We start from the raw sequence: 23,376 nt of genomic DNA, 5'->3' as shown, positions 1-23,376 counted from the left end.
AACCGAGCGTTCGATTACCGAACAATTGACAATCATACTCAGTCGAACATTCGATTACTGAACTCCTGTTTGTTAAAACTTAAATGTCACGGTGTACCGTTCCCCTGATTTATTAGTCCTGCGTGATTTACTTATAAAGAGACGGATTCCGAACAAAATCGAATCGAATTGAGTTCGATTGTGTTCGATTGGTTCGAAACCCAATTGAACGATTGGTGTTCGATTGATTTTTGGTTCGATTTTGTTCGATTGGATACGCCTGGCCCATAGAGGGCATAGACCACCCCATGACAAAGCAAACGACAGTGATATTCTCATGCTATTTTTAAACAAATTAGGAATTAAATGATTGTGCCGTAGTATGTCGTTTTGTGAGGTACTTTGATCGATTTTCCTTCTTCCTTTACAGTTCCTCATAATAGAGTAAAGCGTCTGTTCCTCACAAATTACGTCAGAACCAGCGATCCAGTGGGTGACATTTTAAAATTAAACAGCTCTCTGATAAATAGGTTTCGCAAAGCCATTTACAAGAAAAAAAGAGTTAGTTGTACTTACCAACACGGAAAAAGTGAAACTTCGTGAAATGTTCCAGAATTTCTCAACCTTCTGTCTAAACAGTCGATTCTCAATTTATAGCGGAGCTCCTTAGCGGCCCGTAAGGGCCGCAGAGCGGAGCACCATACCCATAAAAAAAAAACACATGAAAAAAAAAAAAAAACACATGAAATAAAATAGGAAACCTCTGCATCCGAGTTTTCATGGTCATCATGGCTAGCGGCATGCCTCGCGGGCGCGTACGGCGGCGTACAAACGTACGTACGGTGTTGCGCACATCCGGGATCTTGAAAGGTCTTGACAACTCGCGCAGTACTGGCGCGAAATAATTTTGCAGTGTGAGGAAAAAAAAGTGTGAGGTCTAAACAGCTAGTCTGAAAGTTAGAACTTGAGACAAACACATTTATTTTGGCTCCTTGTTATGCCGATGACTACAAACGAGAGCAGGGTAAACTTAACTTCGAGGAAACAGGGTTTAAGCGATTTGCGACGGGAAAGAGATCGCGAGAGATCCAGAAAACCCGGACAGAAAGCAGGCGAAAAAGTATAGCAAAGCGCCTGTCGAACCTGGTAGCAAAGTAGCGAAGAAAAGCGACTAAAATAGCAAGAGAGGTGCCGAGGAAACAGGCAAAGAAATAGCGGAGAACAAGGGAACGGAGATAAAACGAGCAGACGAGTGTACCTACTGCGGCCAACTGGTGAGTACAAAACTGCAGTGTTTCCGTCATTTAATATCTCTACGTTTTGTCTTAAGCTTACTTTATACGCAAAGTAAGCTTATATTGACGGCACATTTTACTTGCTTTCGCCACTAAGCATTTGCTTGTGACATGAACAATGTTGAAAAATACTATTCCTTAAAATTCAGTTTTACCAGGTTTTACTGATCAAATAGGAGGATTTGATTATGTAAACAAATAATTGTTGGGCCTTCGAGGAACGAATTCACAAAAAATAACACTTCAACACATCTCGAAGAAAATTAAGCTTACGATTTTTAAATGCTTGTGATATGATTATTTTGTTTTACAGTGCTGGAAGAGCAGCTGAGATGAGAATGAAAGTGATGTCAGTTTGCACGAAGCACCTGGAATTTCGTTAACTCCGAGTGAAATAGATCGATTCAGTGTATGCAGTTTATTGATATTCATGATGGAGGTAAAATTACTGTTCATTTAGTCAGAGTAAATAAACTTCAGCTTCATTACTTAGCTCTTTCGTTCCCAAATATATTAAATAATCCACTTGTCATGTAGTTCTGTTCACTATTGAGCGTTCATGTGGATTACATAACAATGTCAACAATTTTGAGATTTTGAGGTCTGTTTTGCTGGTTTCATTCAGAATGTCAACAGTAAATGTTATATTTGTCATAAAAAAATCACAATCTTGTTGTGGAATTTGGAAAATGCACACAACAAAGGTTAATGACTACTGGAAAACTGGAATCTTTGTGAGTAAATTCATGCCATTTTAGACACTGTATGCAGCTGTGCATGCAAACTTATTATTAATTAAATGTGTATCTTTAAAAATCTTAGTATTACTGTTAAGAAAAAAGCTTTTAAGATGTGGCAATGTTTTTCCTATGCATGTACATGTATATATAGGGGTAGAGGGGAGGGGGAGTATTTAAAGGTCAAACCTTTTAAAGAGGGAGTGTAAGGGTTTGCAGTGATGCTTTGAGTTTATTAAAATATCAGGACCTGAACAATCGATGGAATCGATAACAATCGATGACAATCGATATCAATTAATCGATTGATATTGATAATCGATGAACAATCGATCGCTAAAGTTTTTGTGATTATCGATTGTCATCGATTATCAATTTCATCGATAATCGATGACAATCGATCAATTAACTAACATCGATTTTCATCGATTATCAATATCATCGATTACCAATTCAATCGATCATTTAACTGCCATCGTTTTTTATTTGACTAGTATTTGATAAATATGTTTACTTTAAAACACACGGTCTCTCTTGTATGTTATATTTTATTAGCAACAACAATGATAACCTTTCCAAAAAATGTCAATACAACGAGAAACTTACTAACTTAACAGTAATAAGGCAATAATTATTTAAAACAAACGTTTTGAGCTTAAGTCTTATTCGCCTCCATCAACGAAGCGTACGCTTTTCGGTCTGGTTTGCTTTCGAACCAACTCCTGGCAAAGTAAATAGAAATCGCAACTTACAGAATTCCTCGCTGTCTAAGTACAATGTAATTTTTCTAAAACTCTGTCTTGTAGTCCATAAACATTTTCTCGCTCGTCCGAAATATTTCAAATCAAACAGTAGCAGAGAGAACTCAAAAATACGTCGTCCGTACGTCGGAACGAAAACGAGACAACAGTGGGAGTCTGGTGATGAGTTTCGCCTGTCACGTCCGCCATTTTTGACTCGGTCACGAATAACGAAGTGTCTTTGGAATTCTAGCGCTAGCAAACAGTAGGAAACTGGAATGAAAAACAGAAACATTAAAGCTTATGATGTAAACTTCATCTCAATGGAAAGGAGCTTTATTATTTTTTTTTTACAAAACAACATATGTAAGTATTTACTTCATGCTTCGGATTGATTGTGTGTTTAATGCCAATCGATGGCAATCGATGAAGTTCGCGACCACCAAAGTGTGATTATCGATTGATCATCGATTGGCCGATGCCAATCGATGCCAATCAACAGTAATTAATCGATTGTCATCGATTGATCGATTGATTTTCCGATCATCGATTTTCATCGATTGTTCAGGTCCTGAAATATTTACAGTAGAACCCTGCTAACTCGAACTCTGAAGGGAAACGAAAATGAGTTCGAGTTAGCGGGGTTTTTCGAGTTAGCGGGGTTGATTGAATATTTTATTTGCCAAGTTAATAATTGATAGTTTACTGATTTTTAAGCACTTCAGTATACAGTACTGTGCAAATTGAACTTATCTTGCCAGAAACTCTAAAGCGACCACACATTCTTTTGTTAAGAGTGGAAAATGACTGTCAAATACATGATCTGTTCATTGCTATAATCAATGGGCAACCGTTGCGAGTTGCAAGTTCTGGAATTCGAGTTATCAGCGTAAAAAGTTTGACCCAAATTTTGTTCAAGGGAAACAAAATTTAGTTCGAGTTAGCGGGGTTTTCGAGTTATCCGAGTTCGAATTTAACCGAGTAAAAATGACTGAAAAGTGGGGTCAAATCCAAGGGAAATGGAAGTGAGTTTGAGTTAGCAAGGTTGTTCGAGTTATCCGAGTTCGAGTTACCGGTTTTTTTTTCTGTAGTTGACTTCGCAGTTATCAGTAAAAAAAATAGTCTGTGCTGATACATCTCTGTTAAATATATAAGGTATCCTTTCGCATCCAGTAGTTTTGCTTCACTTTATACAAGCTTGCGTTAAGTGTTTTGTTTTAAAAATTATTGATTTTCATACCAATTAATCAATTTTAATTTAATCTGTGGCATTTGACTTTTTTCAGGGTTAACATGAATTTCAGAATTTGCAGAGCCACAGACACAAAAACAGAATGTGGACAAGGACATCAAAAGAAAACAGGAAGGATTAAGATTATCCAGCTTGATGTTTGGGTGTCTTCATGATGCCATTTTCAAGAGACTAGTAAATTACATGTAAATTGAAATCAAGAAAAGCTGCAAATGAGCAAAGTTTATATTTTAAATGTTAACGTATTTACAGTGTACTTCAGAAAACAACTTCTTGATTGACCTGTCTCTTTCACATCTTTTTAGATGTAACAAGGGCATTATGAAGTGATCTTTTTAAGAATAATTTATGCAGCCAAAACAGTAACAGCAGAAATGAATGGGAGTTTAAAATTGCTATTTTCAATGTTTTGGCTGGTAAGAAACCACATGTGACCAAGCTAAAATCTCTTTGGCCGGTTAACATGACCTGTAAGTGTCCAAATATTTTGAGCCCTCGACTACACAGGACTTACATGTAGTTGTCTAATTACTGTATATCATAAGATCTTTGGTTGACCTTGGGGGAGGTAGTGGAGGTAAAAAGCAATGTAATAATTTGAATTTGGATTGGTAATGCTGAAACTGGTGTAATTCTTAAGTATAGAGGTTAAAATCGTGATTGCAAGCAATATGCAATACCAATTTCATTCTTATGTGTTGTATGCTGCGTACAATTTATAAGAACAGCTATAATGTTAAAATTAGTGAAATATTCTAAAGCCAGATTAAATTTGCAGTATCCATTAGGTACCATGAAGCAACCAAATTGTGACTCATTTGCTTACTTTGTGAACTTCATGACGAATGGGCAACATGACTCCACAAAAATGTGTACAATAAAGCATACAAATTTTTAAAAGAGCAGTCAAAGTATTGATGCTTTTTTTCTTGCATAGTTTTATACACAAGCAAACATGATTCTATTTTTTTCTGCGTAATCAAAGAACAAAACTGAGTTTGAGACACACAAACAATATTCTATCTTCCCAGAATTTTTGTTTTTTTTTTATTTCTGTAAGTGAAGTGAAACCCCTTAAGAGGAAGGGGACTCAAAAAGACATGTAAAAGTAAAAAAGGTGCTATCATCCTTTTTTTTTGGGGGGGGGGGCGAGGGGGGTGGGATGGGGTTACAGAATGTCCCTTCTTTGCTTCCAGTTAGTTTCACTCCGGTTTGCTTGTAGTTAGGTTCACCCCTGTTTGCTCGCAGTTAGCTTTATTCATCCGGTGTGCTTGGGATTAGCTTTCACTCTAGTTTGCTTGTGGTTAGCTTTCACTCCGGTTTGCTTGGCATTAGCTTATGGCAATATGCTGTAAACCCTTTGCTACATGTATGACCTCTGCCATTTCCATTCAAAATTAAAATATAGGCAAATAGTGAAAATAAAAACAAATGAATGAATGAAAAAAAGAAAATTAACCATATTCTTAATGTAGATGTATATTATTTCCTATATACTCTAAATGTTAAGTGCTTTGCTAATTTACCACGTGATATGCCTATCTACCCCAACATGCAGCCCTACTACCCCCTCCTTATCTTCGAAGGTTACATAATTACCCGTTTTGCAGCATAATTTCCCATCCAGACTTCTGGATCATAATGCTGTCGGTGGAATTAAAACGTTTTGATTGATTTTGTTTGTTCTCGGCTTATTTGGTGTTGCTGTATACGGTACTCCCATATAAGGGCTATACGGGTATGTGCTGCTCAACAGGGTGTGCCTTTTGCCTCTCTGACTCTGAAACAGGGTATACAAATCACTCTTTTGACTGTGGAACACTATCAAGTTTAGCTATGAAAATCCGCTCCTCTCATTGGTTTTTCTCCAAGCCACAGACAAAGTCAAGTGAGCGCTTTGTGATGTACGCTAGTGTTTTTATATCTATCTTCATATATTTTTCATTGTGGATATTGTCTGGAACAGGGTACCTATTTTGCACTGTTTGTCTGGAACAGGGTCGCAAATTGAGCCGTTTTTCTCTGGAACAGGTCCAGAGTCTCAGCGACTCAGTGGCACACCCCTTGAGTAAATTTTAGGGAGTACCTCTCCCCCCCCCCCCCGGGACACGGTAAAAAAAAGTAAGTAACAATATTAAAATTTATAAAAAAAAAATAAAACGAATATTATATTCTTAGCCTTAAAATTGTACAATGGCTTGAATTCAGGTTTCAATAAAGTGCAAAATAATTAACTGGGGAGCTCCGCTTTTAGGCTTGCCTAAATCTATATATTACTTCATGTACGCTACAATAAACTTCAAATGCCTGAGCCGATGTCCTTCACAGGAATCACAGCGGACTAAAATGGCAACCTCGTCCCCAGAGCCTTCTCGGGACGACGTCATTTTGAAAACTCGTCCCGAGAAGGCCCTGGGGACGAGGTTGCTAAAATGGAGAATTAAGCGTGGACCAATGAAGGCGGGCGAGCGGGGGGGTGGGGGGGGGACTTCTGTATGAAAGGGGCGAAGATGCTCGTCAGAATTTTTTAATTTGTGGCTCAAGCTTTTCTTGAACACTAAAAGGTACCAAAAAAAACTACGAATAGGATTTATATTTGTATATTTCTTCGTGTGCAGCCCTAAACGATCCCCTATCGAAATTAAAGACCCGCGAAAATTAATTTTAAACGTTTTCTATTGTATTTTTTATGCTAATTAGGTATTTTTGGCCAAATCGCGAAATTTAGTGCCGCGAAAATAAGTAACAATTAAGTATATATCTGTCTTGATTTAATAAAAGGTGGCTACAGTCTGGCTGTCAAGAAAATTGAATGGGGTTGAGATTTTTTTTTTCTTTTTTTTTTTTTTCTTTCAAGGACATGGGAGATTATTTGGCTTACTTTCAGTGGAAATGAAGTGCTTTCAATTTTATACTCATGGCTTTTATCCCTTCTACCTACCTACCCCCCCCCCCCCCCCCTTCCATTTACTTTTGGTTAGTTTACCCAGGCTCCAACTCGCCATATCTACCGAACTTTGAATTCTAATGGCGCGCGCTGACTTGTAGAACAGAGGTGATCTAGTTTTTCATTTTGCTGTCTAAAGGAAGTTTGCCGGAGGACATCATTAAGTCCTATGAAGGTGGAAGTCTAACGATTTGCAAGTTTTGCGTCGGCTGTTATTGTACCTTAGAACAAAGCTTTAACGGGTTGAACTCTTGACTCGGTACAGTTTTGCTAGGTACAAATAGCGTTGTGCTTGCTTTAGACGGCAAAGGTCTTCAGCCACATCAACTAGGACTCGGAACTAGACTTTAGGGCTGATTTGAAGGCGGTCATGGCGATATTCGGCTTGAACTCTTCCTTGGCTGGAGACTTAGAAAAATTCTGTTGTAATGTCCGGGGGTATTGGTTCCCTTTATAGCGATTTTTTCCACATCCGGGGTATTACATTGTGAATAAGATGGAAAGGTTGCAAAGAGCGCAGCTGATGGTCGAAAGGAAATCACTTCAAACCCTTATGTGAGTAGAATTCTCTTCATTTGATGATTATTTTGCCGTTTGGCTAAGCTAGCAATCAGAGCGGCCTGTGATTCGATAGTCAGCAGCAATTCGATATGCGGGGTTTCCGGCCGTGAATTGACATGAACTATGACCGAATGGTCTCGCTGAGTCATGAATTATTTAGTTATTTTAATCCCGAATTCGTTGAAAATGAAGCGATTGTCGATGTAAAATGCTTTCTGATAGTTCATTTTAGACCATGCATGGATTTAGAAAGCTTTAGTCCATCTCTCGCTCCGGCGCTTTAAAAATTTGTTTTCATTTGATGTTATTTCATGTTGTAAACAAGTTAATTAAATTGGTAGAATTCATGATTTGAACAAAATGCCGTAAATGCAGTCTTTTTGGTTCATAAAGAGATTTATTAGAGTAATTTACGTTGAACATGAGCTACAACTAGTCGATTCATGCAAAGCTTCTTGCAAAAATATGTCTTTAGAACTAGAGCTGTGTCAAAATCTTTAGACACCTTTTATTAAATCAAGACAGATATAGTGTTTCCCTTACAAATAAAGGTAGCTAACCGTAAACAGGCTAACCGAAGTGAATAGTAGGCGAACCGAAGTGAATATTAGTAGGCCAAAAAAGTGCATAGTAGGCTAACCGAAGTGAATAGTAGGCTAACCAGAGTGCAAAGCAGGCTAACTGGTACTAGTTACCAGTCGACGACCGTAAGTGGCGGCCATCTTAAACGGAGCGTTAAAAAAAATGTCCGGGGACAGGGAGGGGGCTATAGGCTTTTATAGATTGTGCTAGCATAATTTTTGGCATAATTGGAGCTAAAAAGCATAATTTGTGAAACGAGCACTGCCACGGCATAATTAGCAATTTTTAGCACTTTTTGGAGCATAAATTCATAAAATGTAGTAAATATGGTGTACTTTCTACAGAAATAAATGAAATTTAGGTAGTTTGTTCTTGCAATGCGTGTTTTAGCTAAACAATTGTGATTGTTAAGTCGTTGGAGGCATTTTACAAACGGTTTAGAGATGCGAGCAGCTAATTTGGACAGCTGACGGCCGTGATAAACTGCCATAAACACAAATAAATTTACAACAACAGTTTATTTAAAAAACATCATAATTTGGTGTCGTTATTGCGCACCTCTATGTATAGAATCTACGTCATTTTGTGAGCATAATTTCGGAAATCAGAAGCATAATTTGGGAATTCTGGCATAATTTTTGCATAATTTGGCAAAATTTTGAGCACTGCTAGTAGCATAATATGCCACTTTTAGGAGCACAATCTATAAAAGCCTAGGGGGCTACCATCTGCACATTCACAAACGACATCTGTTTTGCTCGCTGAACTGGAACTGAACAACTGGAAACGAAATTACATCGATCTGTTCTTATTTTACAAAATTTTACAAGGGAAATTTATTTCAAATAATAATCAGAAATATACACATTTGGTACAAACCGAAAAAAATCGTTTTTTATTCACATATTTTCCTTCATTTATTACGTCATTTCTATCATTTGTTATTCTATCACTGTGGGTGACTAGACCACCATAAATCTTATTTATTTAGATCTAAACTTTAACTTACTTACTTACTAACTTACTTACTTATTTACTTACTTACTATTACCATTTTAAGTCATTATTAAATTTTTGATGCTGTATAGTTTTAATGGAAGATATAACTTTGCAGTAATAAAGTTAAGTCGTCTTCGAGTCACATGTCGTTCATCAAAACATATAATTATAAAGTATAACTTTAAAATTTTTCACGCACGTAAAAACTACGCGTCAGTGGAAATCCACTTTAAGGGAGAAAGTTTTAAAGGAAATAATTTACCATATTTAATAACTGCTATAGATGAAATGCCATTCAAATTGAAATACTTAACCTTCGGACGTTTACCCGCACCCTTGTACGGGGAGGGGGAGGGTAAGGCTTGATGGACATTCCCAAGCCACTATTTAAAGTTCTCGTTTTATTAAGCCACGAAAAAATCAATGTAAATTGAGTAAAAAGCTTTGGGAACCCGTCATCTTAGATCCATCGTCTTTGATTTCACTGTTTTGTTAAATGGAAAAATATGCGAATTTTGCAATTCTTATTAAGAATACTGGGATTATTAAAAACTTTTTCTCAAAACAGTCGATATTTGGCAAAACACCCCAACTTTTATGCGCTTACCAAAAATTAAAAATCATCGACATATCAAAATTTCCGCGAGGGATGAATGAGCAGCTATTGGAAGTTTCAGCATCGTGGAGTAAACCACATTTTAATGTTTTAAAATTGCGAGAAATCTTGAGGTGGATGGCATCCACTCCCACCCCTCCTTTCTTGTACGTCAGAGGGTTTAGACTGCTTCATTAATCAGAGTGCCCTGCCTGGTGAAACTGTTGCTATTGTGTTTACCAATAATACATTTATCATCATGGAATATCTTAGTCCAAATAAGGTCAGTTATTTTTGTAACAAACGGCAGGATAATAAAGCTTGTTACAGAAGAAGTTACTTTATCACTGTTATTAATTACAAAAAATACGTTGACTATTGCAGTAATCATATTACAGAAATAATGAATAAAAAAGACAAATAGGGCTCCATTTAATAGAAAGTACTTGTAACACGAGTGACCTTGCACCAGATTTTGAACTTTAACCTGATTTAGAATAACGACCATTCCTAGTATTGTAAAAGCATTAGGTACATCAGTGATTGTATTTCCAATTCCATTTACAAGCACAGGGTCATCATGAAAATATGCAAGTATCATAAATACCCTATTTGAGACGTAGAGCGCAAAATAAAATAACAGCGTCCAAAACCTTGGCAAACCAATCAGATTCCATAGAGTTGCGCAGCAGCCTACAAAACGTGGTGATGTGGTAACGATTCCCAGAAAAATCCAACAGTTTAATGTATCTATACCATCAGAGAGCATGCATGTTGCATACTTGTCAACAATGTCCGCCATCTTGGCAGTCTCATTCCCAGTTTGTGCGATTTCTAAGATCTTACAACGTATAGACAAAACCGCGTCAGTCACCAACAGCAGTGAATAAACAATCCCAAAGAAGCATTCCCAGGAAAAATGTTTGCAGCACCTCCTTCGCCAGTTTAACGAGTTGACTTGTGGCACTAGTGAAGTTGTCTCGTCTGAAGGCATGATGTTTGGGTGACAGGGTCGGTTATTGAACGACATACACCAGTTGGCCACTGACGGAAAAGCAAAGCTCTTTCCTGGAAACCCTGAAAATGACAACACGTCCCTTAATTAGCTGTGCTTCTGTAATAGAAACTTTACGTAATTTAAGGTGGTCCTTGTAACTACCAATTTGTTGCTAAAGAAGGTTTCTGCATATTTAGGAAACCATAGTGCACACAGATATGCTTTTTGAACATGTTTGCTTCATCAAGTCACGTCTGAAGAACAAAAAAAACCTAAAATTCAAACGGTGTTATAAAATTCGTATTGTTATCATAGTTGTGACGTAGCATCTGGTGCGTTCCTAGGCAATTTTTAGTAGTACTAAAGTCAGTAAGAGATGAAGTTTCACCTCCAGAGAGATGATACGAGCGCTGCATACACGAGCTTTTAGGGCGGTTTTGTTTTAATTTCTTCCTTTTTTCTTGCATTCTTAACTGAAAAGGGTTTGTCAAATCAAGATTTAAAAAAAAAAAACTCTAGACTTCACCTTAACTTGGCTCAACCAGACAACCAAAATTTTCTATATATTATTTAAGAAATAGAAAAACATGTTCCGTGTTTCTATCGAGTTATAGAAACACGAGTGGAAGTTTGGGAGAACGAGAAATGCTGTGGGAACACGAGCCGATAGGCGAGTGTTTCCACAGCTTTTTCGAGTTCTCCCAAACTTTCACAAGTGTTTCTATAACTCGATAGAAACACGGAAAACATGTTTTATATTTCCTTTAGAAAATAGCACAAAGAAAATAACGCACATCAAAGTAATATTTGCGCTTTATTTAACATCAAAACGTAGATTCTCTTTACCTCGCGGTTTTACGTCATAAACATGATCAACCAATCATAGTAAGGGAGTCGATCAACAGAAATAAATCAACCGACTGTTTAACATTTGCTTTAAGGCTAAAATTCACCGTTTTTTGGCCAAACAAACAAAGAAAACAGGCCCCAAAGTAAACTTAATTATGAAAAATAACTAAGCCGATGATGTAACTGAAGTCAAGCTCTGGAAGGAGTCAAGAATTGTGGTTTTATTTCACTTCATCGATCGACTTAACAGAATTGTTTGACGACCGACGCTGCCGATCGAGCGACTCGAACCTTGGAGGTGAAAGTGCAATTTCTGTTAAAAGAAGCTTGACTCGGCATTCTAGACGAATATCTTGTCATGTTAAGGAGATGTGGATAGTTCTGAAGTGCTGCAAACCTAGAAAGGAGTGAAGTCGCGCCAATACATATACTTCTTCGAAAGGTCAGCCGCTTCGATAATTACTTTCGCAAACTATTTTTGAATGCGTAGCGGGTTTTGTAAACATCTTACTCGTTTGTTTCCAAGTGTCCAAATATTTGTTTAGTCTTAACCTGGTTTTTGTCAGCTGTGACATTAAAATTTGACACAATTCTTAATTAGTTTTGCTTTGCTTATTTCAGCGCCGCACGACAACTGCCTGTGTCTCCATCGAGTTAAAGAAATTAGAAGCACAATTTTTAACCAATCAGCGCATATATTTGCTTTGTGCTTTTTTCTAATTCATAGTATTATTACATTGGAGCATGTTCACATGTTTTCAGAAATGTCCGTTTATTTCTTCACTTTCATAGGCATCGCATTCGGTAAATATTTTCCGTGAGGCAAAAACTATATGCAGACCTGATACGAAGTTTCGATAATTTGTACAATTCAAAAGCTAACCTTCTGTACTTTGTAGCGCAAAACTTGCCCGTATATTACAATGTCAGGCTCGATCGGATTCATGCATAAGCACCAGAGAGGAGAGCCGGTCAGTTCTCATAGTTGAGCGCATGTAGGTCTTGACTCTTCTCATGATGCTAAATGGCCGCTCTAGTGGACACTGGCATATAGTCCAGCGGATAAGTGTCATTTTAAGAACTAATCGTGCACTTTATGATAAAAGCATAAAACTTGGCACACTAATACTATAAATCACGAGGAATAATTTGACGCAGATAAATATTAGAGACTGCCGTACTATTGCAATATAACTGATATCATACAAACCAAAAAAGGAAAGAAAAAGAAAACGTTGACAGATAAAAGATTTTAGACAGAAAAAAAATCATCAAGTTAAATGCCAACCTATGTCACGCGTGACCACTTCTTGTAAGATTTAACACAAACAAACTTCCTGTTCCTCGTTACCATATTTGGATTCTTCTGCAAGTTAACACACATTTGAAGTTGAACAGAATTGAATCTTGAATCGCCACTTGAGTGGCACCCGAGTCGAACAAAACTTTGCTGTCTTGACAAACTTTCACGTTATAGGTGCAGAAAAAAGTTCAGAGAAAATCATCACCAGGCTTAGAGAAATTACACGACTTTTCTTTTATATTCACTTTACAATAAAAAATTGCGATAAGACATTCGCTAAAAACATTATAAACTCAGTTTAAAAATTTTAAAAAGACCACAACCACTATTAAATGTAAAAAAATATGGGAAATTCTGGTACGCAATTGCGTCCTTCGCCCTTGATATCTATCGCTTCTCGATTGGTTCTATTGGCTGGACCTGGACTGGAAAATGCTGTGGAAATTCTTCTCGGCTCTTCGGTATGTGATTCAATGTAACTCTCAATGTTCGCCTGATGTAGCGGGACTTGACCAGTATACGGACAAAATGGTAACTCGTGGAGCAATTCACAATTATCTTCTTCTGATAAATCGGCTTGAACGGATGTATCGACTTTAGGCGTACTGGCTTTAACGGGTTGATTGGCTAGCTTTCTACTTCTTAAGTTATATCTTGGTTAAAAACTTATCTTTAAGACTCTCTTAACAGACTTCATTAATTTTGTACTTTGTTTGTTTTAATACTCACGTACTTGGGCGATTGCTGTGTTTTCCGCTCCAAGGGATTTGGCAACTGGAACTCGGACAAACCCAAGACTCACACACAGAACTGATCCTCAACGCTGTGTAATCTTCCTCTTGGAGTATTGTACAATTCAGAGGCAGACGTAAATTGAGGGTCTGCGATGACGAAGGTCCGATATGTAAATCGAAATACACAATGTCGCAAAATTTATACTAACAGCCCTTTGACTTCACAATCATGTGCATCAGCTAAATAAATAAGGAACGTTAAACACGAGTTCGGGGTAACTAAAAATATATAAATCATAACATATACATTACACGTGAAATGTATATGTTATGATCTTAAAAGGTCATTGCCTTGTATTGCATTGCGTATGGGCACAGAATTTTACCCGTAATTAGGCTTGGCGGATGGTACTCCTAAAGGTGGCATATTATGCTACTAGCAGTGCTCGAAAAGTTGCCAAATTATGCCAAAGTTATGCCAGAGTTCCCAAATTTTGCTTCTGATTTCCGAAATTATGCTCACAAATTGACGTAGATTCTGTATACCTGTAGAGGCGCGCAATAACCACACCAAATTATGATGTTTTTCAAATAAACTGTTGTTGAATGTATATTTATTTGTGTTTTATGGCAGTTTGTCTCGGCCGTCAGCTGTCCAAATTAGCTGCTCGCGTCTCTGAACCCTTTGTAAAATGCCTTCAACACGCATTGCGAGAACATACTACCCAAAATAATTTATTTCTGTAGAAAATACACCATACTTACTAATTTTACGAATTTATGCTCCAAAAAGTGCTAAAATTTGCTGATTATGCCGTGGCAGTGCTCGTTTAAAAATTATGCTTTTTTGCTCCAATTATGCTTAAACTTATATATAACACTTATGCTAGCACAATCCGCCAAGGCCTACCCAAAATTAGAGTAATTAGCGCGCACTTAAACCAAATGGCAGCTTTTTTCTATGCGGCTTAGTCTGCGAGAAAAATAAACCGTTGCTTTCTCGTAAACGGGTATGGTGACCAATCTTTTTTTTCTCATAGCGATCAAATTCTTTCTGTAAAATGAAAACGAATGTTGTGACCCACTTTTTTATTTCAAAATTTAAGTCCCTTTAAGGTAATCAACAAGTTGGCAAAGTTAATTTGATTAAATATCTGTGTTCATTTTTATTTCGGGGCAATGACCTTTATTGTCTCACGAAGGTTCTTCTGTCACGTAGGCAGAATGAGCTTAATTTAGAAAATACTGGCTGTCAGCAGTTTTACTAAATATCATGCGACTACGGCTACTACTTTTACTGGACGATTTCATCATACTTAAAGCACGAACTAGTGTAGTTTTGCTGGGTTAACAATTAAAAACAAGGTAATATCCTTAACATTATACGGCTAAACAACGGAATGACTGGGAAACGGTAAATCCTCCCCTAACAACTTCCAGCATTCACATTATAATGCACGAGTATACACAAAGCAGTGCTTTTTAGATCTCATTTCCTTCATCTAACTTCCTCGGTGATACAGACATACAGGATCAAGGCACGCAACATACGCAAACAGTTCAAATAAAATTTGTGTAGTGGCCATAGAAAGGACTTATTATTCCCAATACAGTGGAACCCCGCTTTTCGGACACCCGGTTAATACGGAAACCCCGGTATTACGGACAGTTTCGTTGGCTCCGACAAAAACTTCATACATTTTCTCTAAAATTAACCCGCTAAATACGGACACCCGTTAATACGGACAACGGACACTTTTCTGTGTCCCGTGTGACAAACTGTCATACAACTTATAACCCCGCTTTACGGACACTGTTTTCCCCCGACTGTTTATCTGTGCACTGTCAATTTTCATTGTCGCGATTTTTTTACCCTGGTCAAATAATGACAGAATTCGACGAACTTAAACGATTTTAAAATAAAGAGAAGCTAAAGTGTGACTAGCAAGGTTTTGTCTAATCTTCAGTCCCCCTGGCTGTGTCGCAAGCTGAAAGATTAATTTTGTGCAAAGTTAAGACCAGTTAAGTTAAAGACTTTTTCAAATGAGTTTGTAGAGTACGGTAAGAGTTTCAGGGCCTCTTCACATGAGCCCGGTTTACGGGCTGTCTCAGTTACCAGGACGGATTTTGACATCTGTTCATATGGAAAATTTTAGCCCGGTTGACGGGAATAAAATTCAAGAAACGAAGCCAAAATGGCGACACATAAAGTTGCATCTTTCGCGACTATCGTAGCTTTATTGACCCTTGAAACTTTATTAATAAAGCTAGTTCGCATATTTCTGAAGTGGAAATAGATACAAGGCAAAATTAAGCCATTTTGACCGCCCAGTTACGAAAAGGAAGCTATTTTCTCAAAAAAAGTTGCGTCCCGGCGACCGGGCTGGAGTGTTCATATGCGAAAATATTCTTCCCGGTTGCCGAGATCTCGGTTGCAGAAACCGAGATATCGGTAACCGGGCTGGCCAACCTTCTCATATGCACACATCCAAAATTTTACAAAGAAAATAGGAGTGAGCCGATATCTCGGTAACTGGGCCAGCCCGGTCAACCGGGATCATATGAAGAGGCCCTCAGTTACGAAGGAAACGTAATAGAAAACGTTCTGTTGCTATTGAAATTAGTTTAATTTCTTGTATAAAGTTAAGTTGCGACATTTTCAAAGAAATAATTCCACTGTTGAGTTTATTAAAGCTTTGTTCGAGTGTCTGACTAGATCGTAAGGTTTTCGTAACAACTATTAATTTTAGTCAGAGAGTTCACAGTTTGCATTTGTTACAGTTACAGTACAATTACACAACGTTTCTCTGTCGTTAAAACGTTTGCCTTCGTCTATCCGTGACTTTTTTTTTCTGAGACCCCGCTTAATACGGACACCCTGCTAATACGGACAATTTGGCTGTCTCTTTGGTGTCCGTATTAACGGGGTTCCACTGTACATCAAGATTAAACCTGATATAATCGTAAGAAAAGAAAACTCACCGCGACGTTTCAATCCCCTCGCCTTGTAAAACGAACCGAGCCTTCATAAAATCGGGGGAATTCCCCCGCGTTCCCACACATAGAACATAAATAAATTACGTCATCCATTTCCGGGTATATTCTCGTCCCCAGAGCCCTACGGCACTTTGGGAATAGATCTTGTCCCGGAAACCGCTTTACTTTTGATCAACGCCGTTATCTGGAACCATTTTTATCACATTTTCCATGGTCCACACTCTTTTATTTAAAACTAGCAATGATATATTGCAATTTCTGATTTTTGATTAGTTTACAGGCTATGTTATATGGGCTTATATACCACTACCACAAATGTGGTAGGTGTACCATCTCATAACCAACGCACGCTCATGGAATATTTATTAGATAGACCGTATAGAGCATACAAATTAGTAAACCTCAAGTGGAACCAAGAGCCGGAGGAGAGTGGTTTCATTGCAAAGTTTTAGGCATTATGTGGCGAGAACAAAGTGGTCTGAAACGGCGGTGGGGTTGATCGAGTGACTGTTTCAGTACGAATTACTTTTTCTCTCCGAATCGGTTTCTTGAGAAACTTAAACGATTTTAAAATAAAGAGAAGCTAAAGTGTGACTAGCGAGAGACAAACAATCCGTCATATTGTCATTTTTAACAAAAGCCTGAAGAAGATCAGTGAAACTGATCGAAACGTCGATATTTAAATATTCTTAACCTCGGAAAAGATCCCGGAAAACAGTAAACATTTTTAATTTCTGAAGATGAGAGGTGAAAGTTTCAGAAATAGGATGAGAGTAATATTCTCATGCTATTTGTTAAACATCGCAAAACACAATAGCCTGACTTAATGAGTGCTCACTTTTCTTTTGAATTTAGACCGGAACTCTGAAACTCTGGATCCGTGTATTGTTTTGGATCAGCGAGGCGTAAATTTTCTAACTATAGTTAGGGCGAACAGAGAAGCAGTCACATTACCGAAATGGCTAACTATAGTTAACGCCGTCCTAACTATAGTTAGCAGTCTAGATGTGACCGCAGCCAATGTTTCTCTTGGTTTCAGTTATCAGGGGTTATGGTTCACAATTTAGAATTCACCTGTCATGTTCAAAGATAAATAGTGGCAGTAGCTAAGCACGTTTTTAAAGGAAAAATATAAAAGAAACGTTCTAGATATAAATTGATATGTGCACATTCCCCAGTGTGACAGCTTCCGTTTTTTTAAATAAAGTTGTGTAAGAACAAATTGAGCCGCAAATGCAATCATATCCCAGTAGAAAGGGCGCATTTATTTTGTATACTCTCAAACTTGTATTATCCAAACAGATTTGAGTGGTCCCGCATCTGAATCCTGCCAAAATTTCCAGTGATCCCCCCTTTTGGGCTCTCAGTTACGACTGATCCCCCCTTCTGTTCGTCCATAATCCAAGTGATCCACCCCAAAATCCTCCGCTCTCCCCCCCCCCCCCCCCCCCCCCCCAGGCGATAAATAATGACCGGTCCCTAATAACAACAGAACAACTAAATTCACTACACATGCATCAAGTTATATTCCAACACTCTACAATTGCTATTTATGAAAGTTCAGAACTGGTGTAACAACTATGTCTTATGTACGTTTACAATGCTTTCGCGAACACTAGGTTTACATCCTAACTTATTTCTACCAAAACCAAGTCAATACATTCTTTGCTTAAGATTACAGCTTTTCCGACTTCTCCTGCAAGTGCCCAAATAACACATACGGCAGACGGATACGACAATGTACCTAAACCTGTGTAGATGAAAACGTATTCCCTCACAATAAGCACACACACGAAAACTCGAAAATTGGCTAGACAACGAAAACGGTTCAGTTCACACACTAAGCAGTATTTCACTCTTTCTACGTTCTTTTTGTGCCCAGGGTAAATGAGTTTCTTAAAGTTCAGTGCGTGCATTAGCAGGTTTCAGCTCATCTGTGACGTCCACAAATCCACCAATAGGTGTTCCCACTTTGAATTTGAGCATTTTGCCAGGCTTCACTTTGTCCAGGTGAATCACACGAATGGTGAGGTCTTCATAGGAGCGGAAGTGCAACGCCTTGTTGGTGAGGTCCTTCACCACGATCCAGGAAGTATAATCGGCCATGCCTTCATGATCGTGGGAAGCAGCCACTCCGCGGGGAATGTCAACAGTGTTCATGATGTGAAACGCCAGATTAACCGCCTGTTCAGCGGTCTTGACTGGATCAGAAAAGTGCACCATAGCAGCAGCACGCACCAGTCTTGATGGAGGTGTCAGGTCTCCAGGCAACCCAAGGAGTCCACTTCCTTGCCCGGTAGCGTTGAACTGATCTTTTCCCAAAACCAAAGGATCGTGGGCAAACTTAGAGAGCTGAACGTAGTTACGGAGGTTCAACATGTGGAAGTCATAGGGCGGGGAGTTGGTCATGATACCAATGGTGTTGTCAAACACCTTTCTTCCCTGGTCAGTGAACTCAATGATGATGCCGTCACCACTTTTGTCAGTAATTGAGTAGTGCAGTTCGAAGGTGGCCTCAAGATCTCCCTTTTTCAGCTTTCCTTCCCATACCAGCGGGAATGAGTCTTTCTTCAGAGCTTCACGCACTTCTTGCACGGTCGCAAAGTTCCCCAGAATCCACACTGGAAACTCTAGTGAGGACACACTTGATCCACATTTCTGTACTGGGACGTCCTGGTATTTCGCAAACCCGGGAAAAAGGAGAGCACCCAAAGACAGCCCAGCTTCATTTTGACCGTCAGAACCAACGGGAAAGTTCCAAGCGTCAAGATATCCGATGCTGTGTTTGTTTTGCCACGTCATTGCTAGTGTATCTTGACCACATTTCTCTGGCAGAAGTGCAGTATGGGAATGCCCTTTCGGTTCCACTATGACGTTAGACATGAGATCGATCATAAACTCCATGCTCCGGCCGACGACTACCGAGTTATCCTCGGCGGTCACTCGGATCTCCGTGCAGGCTTTCGTGGCCAGGAAGAGATGAAGCAGCATCTGGACAACGACAAGTAGCTTCATGTTTGAAGATGGGGTCAAATAACAATCTAAGACAAAAAGAACAAATAATTTTCAGGATTTTTCTTTAGTCATTCACGTACTATTTTAAAACTGACGACTTTAGTGAGTTCCATTCGTTTTCAAGTTACCTAAAGTAATTATGCCCAATTTAAGCCAATATTGCTTAAATTGTTCAAGTAGGTGGTACAGATTTTTGTAAATCGGCAAAAAACAACGGCTCGAGTCGAACCGATTGTACTCAAAAGTTCGAAGACTGTTTTTTCAAGGACTGAAATCTCTGATGAAAGCGAGTAGATAAAAATGTTTTATTTAAATATTATATCATTATTTTTATTTGAATATCATATGGGCAGTCTCTGACCTCACAAACATAGGATGGTAAGCCTGCGGTGTATCAAAACTCTTCCCATCGTGAATTTTTATTACACACAAGTCGCTGCAACACGACGCGGCGACAAGTTGCTGCGACATGTTGCCTCGTGTGACATGATGCATTCTTGCGACAGAATTTTGTCGCTGCGATGTGTCACACGAATTCAAACCAGTTTGAGTTCGTGCGACACATCGCAGCGTGTGTACACGTCTGCGACAAGTCGCTGCGATAAAATATAAATTAACCAACGAGAGAGCGTCATGTATTTTTTCCATATTGAATTGAAAAACTAGTCACATTCCCATTCTTTAAAATTCGCTGTGTATGCAACGAAGAATGTTACGAATGTATTTATTTAACAACGTCGAGGATTCTTACAAAAAACTAAGCAGCAACTTGTTTTTAACCGCCCCCATATAAGCGCCGCATATCTGAGAACAAAAAAAATAACCGCCGACAGGAGCCCATCATGGGCTCCTGCCGCCGAATAGAGCAACCAAAGTAATTACTCTGACCAATCACAGTAAACCAATCAGAACTCGAAGTAATTACATGTAAACGTCACTAAGCGCGCAAAGACGTGTGCAGTAAACTCCCTATTGGTTTTGGTTTAACTTCTGACTGGCTGCGAAAGCGACGCGATATTTTTCGTTTCAATCAAATGAAAACATCATCAGACTGAATTGCGAGAGGAGTCAAACTTAGTAAACAAAAATCACGTTTTACTTTTACGGATTTGAATGACAAATAACCATAGCTTCAGTGCAACCAAATGTGTCTCCCGGGCGTAAAAATTTAAAGTTAGAAGCAAATAAGGTCAACTTTGAGAAAACTCTCCTGCCGGACAATATTTCAAAAACCCATATCGCAACCTGTTTCAATCTTCGTCACTTTTGGCCATTCGTACCTTCTTTTTATTTGCTGTGTTATTGAAATGTTCCTTCACTGTTTTAAGAAGCTATTTTTATATTTCAACGAATTCGGATGGTCATTTCACATGCTCAAATTTAGGTAAATTCCTTGACACAGTCCCTTTAAGAGTGTTTAACAAGCATCGGAAATATATTCTTGTGGACAATTTATGTTTTACAATGCCGCCCCTAAGGTCGCGCAGGACCCTTGCAATCATTATGTATGTATTTATTTAAAGAGTATGCACGAACTGCGACGACTGAAGCCGACAAGAAACGAAATATTCATGAGAATGTTTTTCTTAAAGTTCTTTGTACAAGTAATTACAAGTTATTGTTCTCAGCCTGTGCCCCGTGCGCTGGAACGAAGCGAATTATCATAATTAGATTCACAGCTTTGAATATAGCACACGTTGTTGTAAACATTGACTCGGAAGGTGTTCCGAAGCCTCAAAACCTGTAATTTTGTGTCCAAGTTTTTTCCGCCGATATAGACTTTCAGGAGTTGATTCGCGAGGAACATAAACTTGGCGTACAAGAGCAAATTTTGAAACGTCCTTCTCAAAATGAAGATAGCGCGTTTCAAAGTTAAGATTTCAAATTTTTACTCTCTTAGAAGCCATTAACTTCTAGCAGTTTTTGAAATCGAAAATTTCGTTCTTGTCAGAACACAGAAGAGGTTATGATTTATCACTAGGTTATATAATCATTTATTTTGGTGCGCTGTTCTAGCTGAAAACTTTGACACAAAATCGCATTATCTGCAGTTAAACTTTTAAGAGCTTGTTACATCACAGTAAACGGTTATCTCTCAGTAAAAGGACAATCATGATGTAATTCTATCATCCCCTAATATTCTTGATAAATTTTAGAGGAATCGATGTTCAAAATGTAGCGAATTTTAATTTTAATTCTTGTAAAGCTTTAAAAAGCTTTACAAGATAGCACCCCGTCAAGAAATTTGGCTAATGAATTTATTAACGAGCAAGGGTCCTGCGCGACCTTTTAAATAAGCAACCGAAGCACCAAAAATTTAAAGAGCACCGCGTCGCTCATAGCAAGTAAATACAGCACATTCATGTGTATTAATACAAGAGCTGAGGTCGATCGAATTAAATATTCGGGCTGATGAAAAGCTTCAGGGACGATACTTCGTTGAAACCGTTATCGTATATAAATATACATGTGGTCTGGACAATAATTGTTGAAGCCTACACTCCTTGAATTTACTAAAATAGGTGTGACTACAATGTTTAAACCCCGAACATTTCGGTAATGGAGAGCAAAAAAGCAAAGAAATGAGTTTACTTGAAGCGATTACAAAATGTTGATCGACTGCAAGGCTGAAAATCAGAGTCTCGTAATTCACAATTTTCCTGTGCATAATCTCGTTTAACGCGGCAAGTACCGAAGTTTCAGCATGCAAGATGTATTCTACAGAGGGAACTATCTGAGGCACACTATAACGAATTAAAAACTGACTAGGAAATAAAAATCTCTCTGTTACATTAATTGTACGTAACCGGGCAGTTTGTTAACATACCTTATGACTTGATAGACTGAGAGCAGGTGACTTTCACTGCACAGTGATGAGCTGGACACTGTTAGACCTGAACTGATTATTTTAGAATTTATACCTGAAACGGTGATTACAAAACGTGCTGCATGCCACGCAACTCAGTGAAGCCAACAATAGCTTGTAGTGTTTAGTGGAAAAACTCTTCTTTTCGACTTCTTTGTTAATGGCAATGGCGGTATTACGTTTCGTTCCTTCCTTCTTCTAATAAAGAGAAAAAGCCCCCAATTAAATGTTTGTCTGAGACGTATGCTTATTAGAGTGAATTCGTATAACCCGTTTTTCATATGCTAATATGCTGTGTAATATTCTAATGAGCTGTACAGGAAAACAGAAAATTACGGACAAATCATCAAGCTTTTATCAACATGTGAAAACCGAAACAGATAAAAGGAATTAATATTCGTCATGCCTTGATTTGTTTCGCGATTTAAGATAAACATTTTATATTCAAAATCGCGTTAAGGGAAACAAAAATTAATGAGATGAATTTCTCCACTCGACAACTACGTTTCTCCAGTCGACAATTACGTTGTCCACTCGTACGACTTGTACGAGTCGACAATCCATCGCAAGGCTCTCGCTCCACAATATGATCGATATTTTATAAGTATCCTTAATTAGATGCATTTCTCCACTCGACAACCACGTTTCTCCAGTCGACAATTACGTTGTCCTCTCGTACGACTCGACAACCCATCGCAGGGCCCTCGCTCCACAATATGATGGATATTTTCCAAGTGTCCTTAACGAGATGAATTTCTCCACTCGACAACTACGTTTCTCCTGTCGACAATTACGTTGTCCACTCGTACGACTTGTATCGACTTGTACGAGTCGACAATCCATCGCAAGGCCCTCGCTCCACAATATGATGGATATTTTCTAAGTATCCTTAATGAGATGCATATCTCCACTCGACAACTACGTGTCT

General features: G+C 38.4%; 2 protein-coding genes and 1 long non-coding RNA gene across 3 annotated transcripts in view; 1 reads left to right on the top strand and 2 right to left on the bottom strand.

Annotated features, from left to right (window-relative positions):
- Positions 1–16,605, bottom strand: part of LOC144656402 (uncharacterized) — a 103,459-nt gene extending 86,854 nt beyond the window's left edge. Inside the window, exon 1 of the mRNA XM_078516628.1 lies at positions 16,553–16,605. The gene's annotated coding sequence lies outside the window, so the exon portion shown is untranslated. The remainder of the gene's footprint in view (positions 1–16,552) is intronic.
- Positions 639–5,677, top strand: LOC144656674 (uncharacterized). The gene is made up of 3 exons (XR_013571354.1): positions 639–1,253; positions 1,588–1,713; positions 4,038–5,677. It is a non-coding gene; the product is annotated as an uncharacterized LOC144656674 (long non-coding RNA).
- A 1,470-nt stretch (positions 16,606–18,075) lies between the features above and the next one.
- On the bottom strand, positions 18,076–22,630 carry LOC144648375 (penicillin V acylase-like). The gene is made up of 2 exons (XM_078507957.1): positions 22,410–22,630; positions 18,076–19,608 (listed from the first exon to the last, which is right to left on the bottom strand). Exon 2 carries the CDS (start codon positions 19,580–19,582, stop codon positions 18,464–18,466), a length of 1,119 nt encoding a protein of 372 aa, XP_078364083.1. The 5' UTR covers positions 19,583–19,608; positions 22,410–22,630; the 3' UTR covers positions 18,076–18,463.
- Between the last annotated feature and the right edge of the window lie 746 nt (positions 22,631–23,376).

The sequence above is a fragment of the Oculina patagonica genome, chromosome 1 (assembly GCF_052425735.1).
Source record: "Oculina patagonica isolate OP01 chromosome 1, crgOcupat, whole genome shotgun sequence".
NCBI lineage: Eukaryota > Metazoa > Cnidaria > Anthozoa > Scleractinia > Oculinidae > Oculina > Oculina patagonica.
The sequence above is the reverse complement of the archived record's forward strand: the minus strand, read 5'-3'. Positions and strand labels throughout refer to the sequence as shown.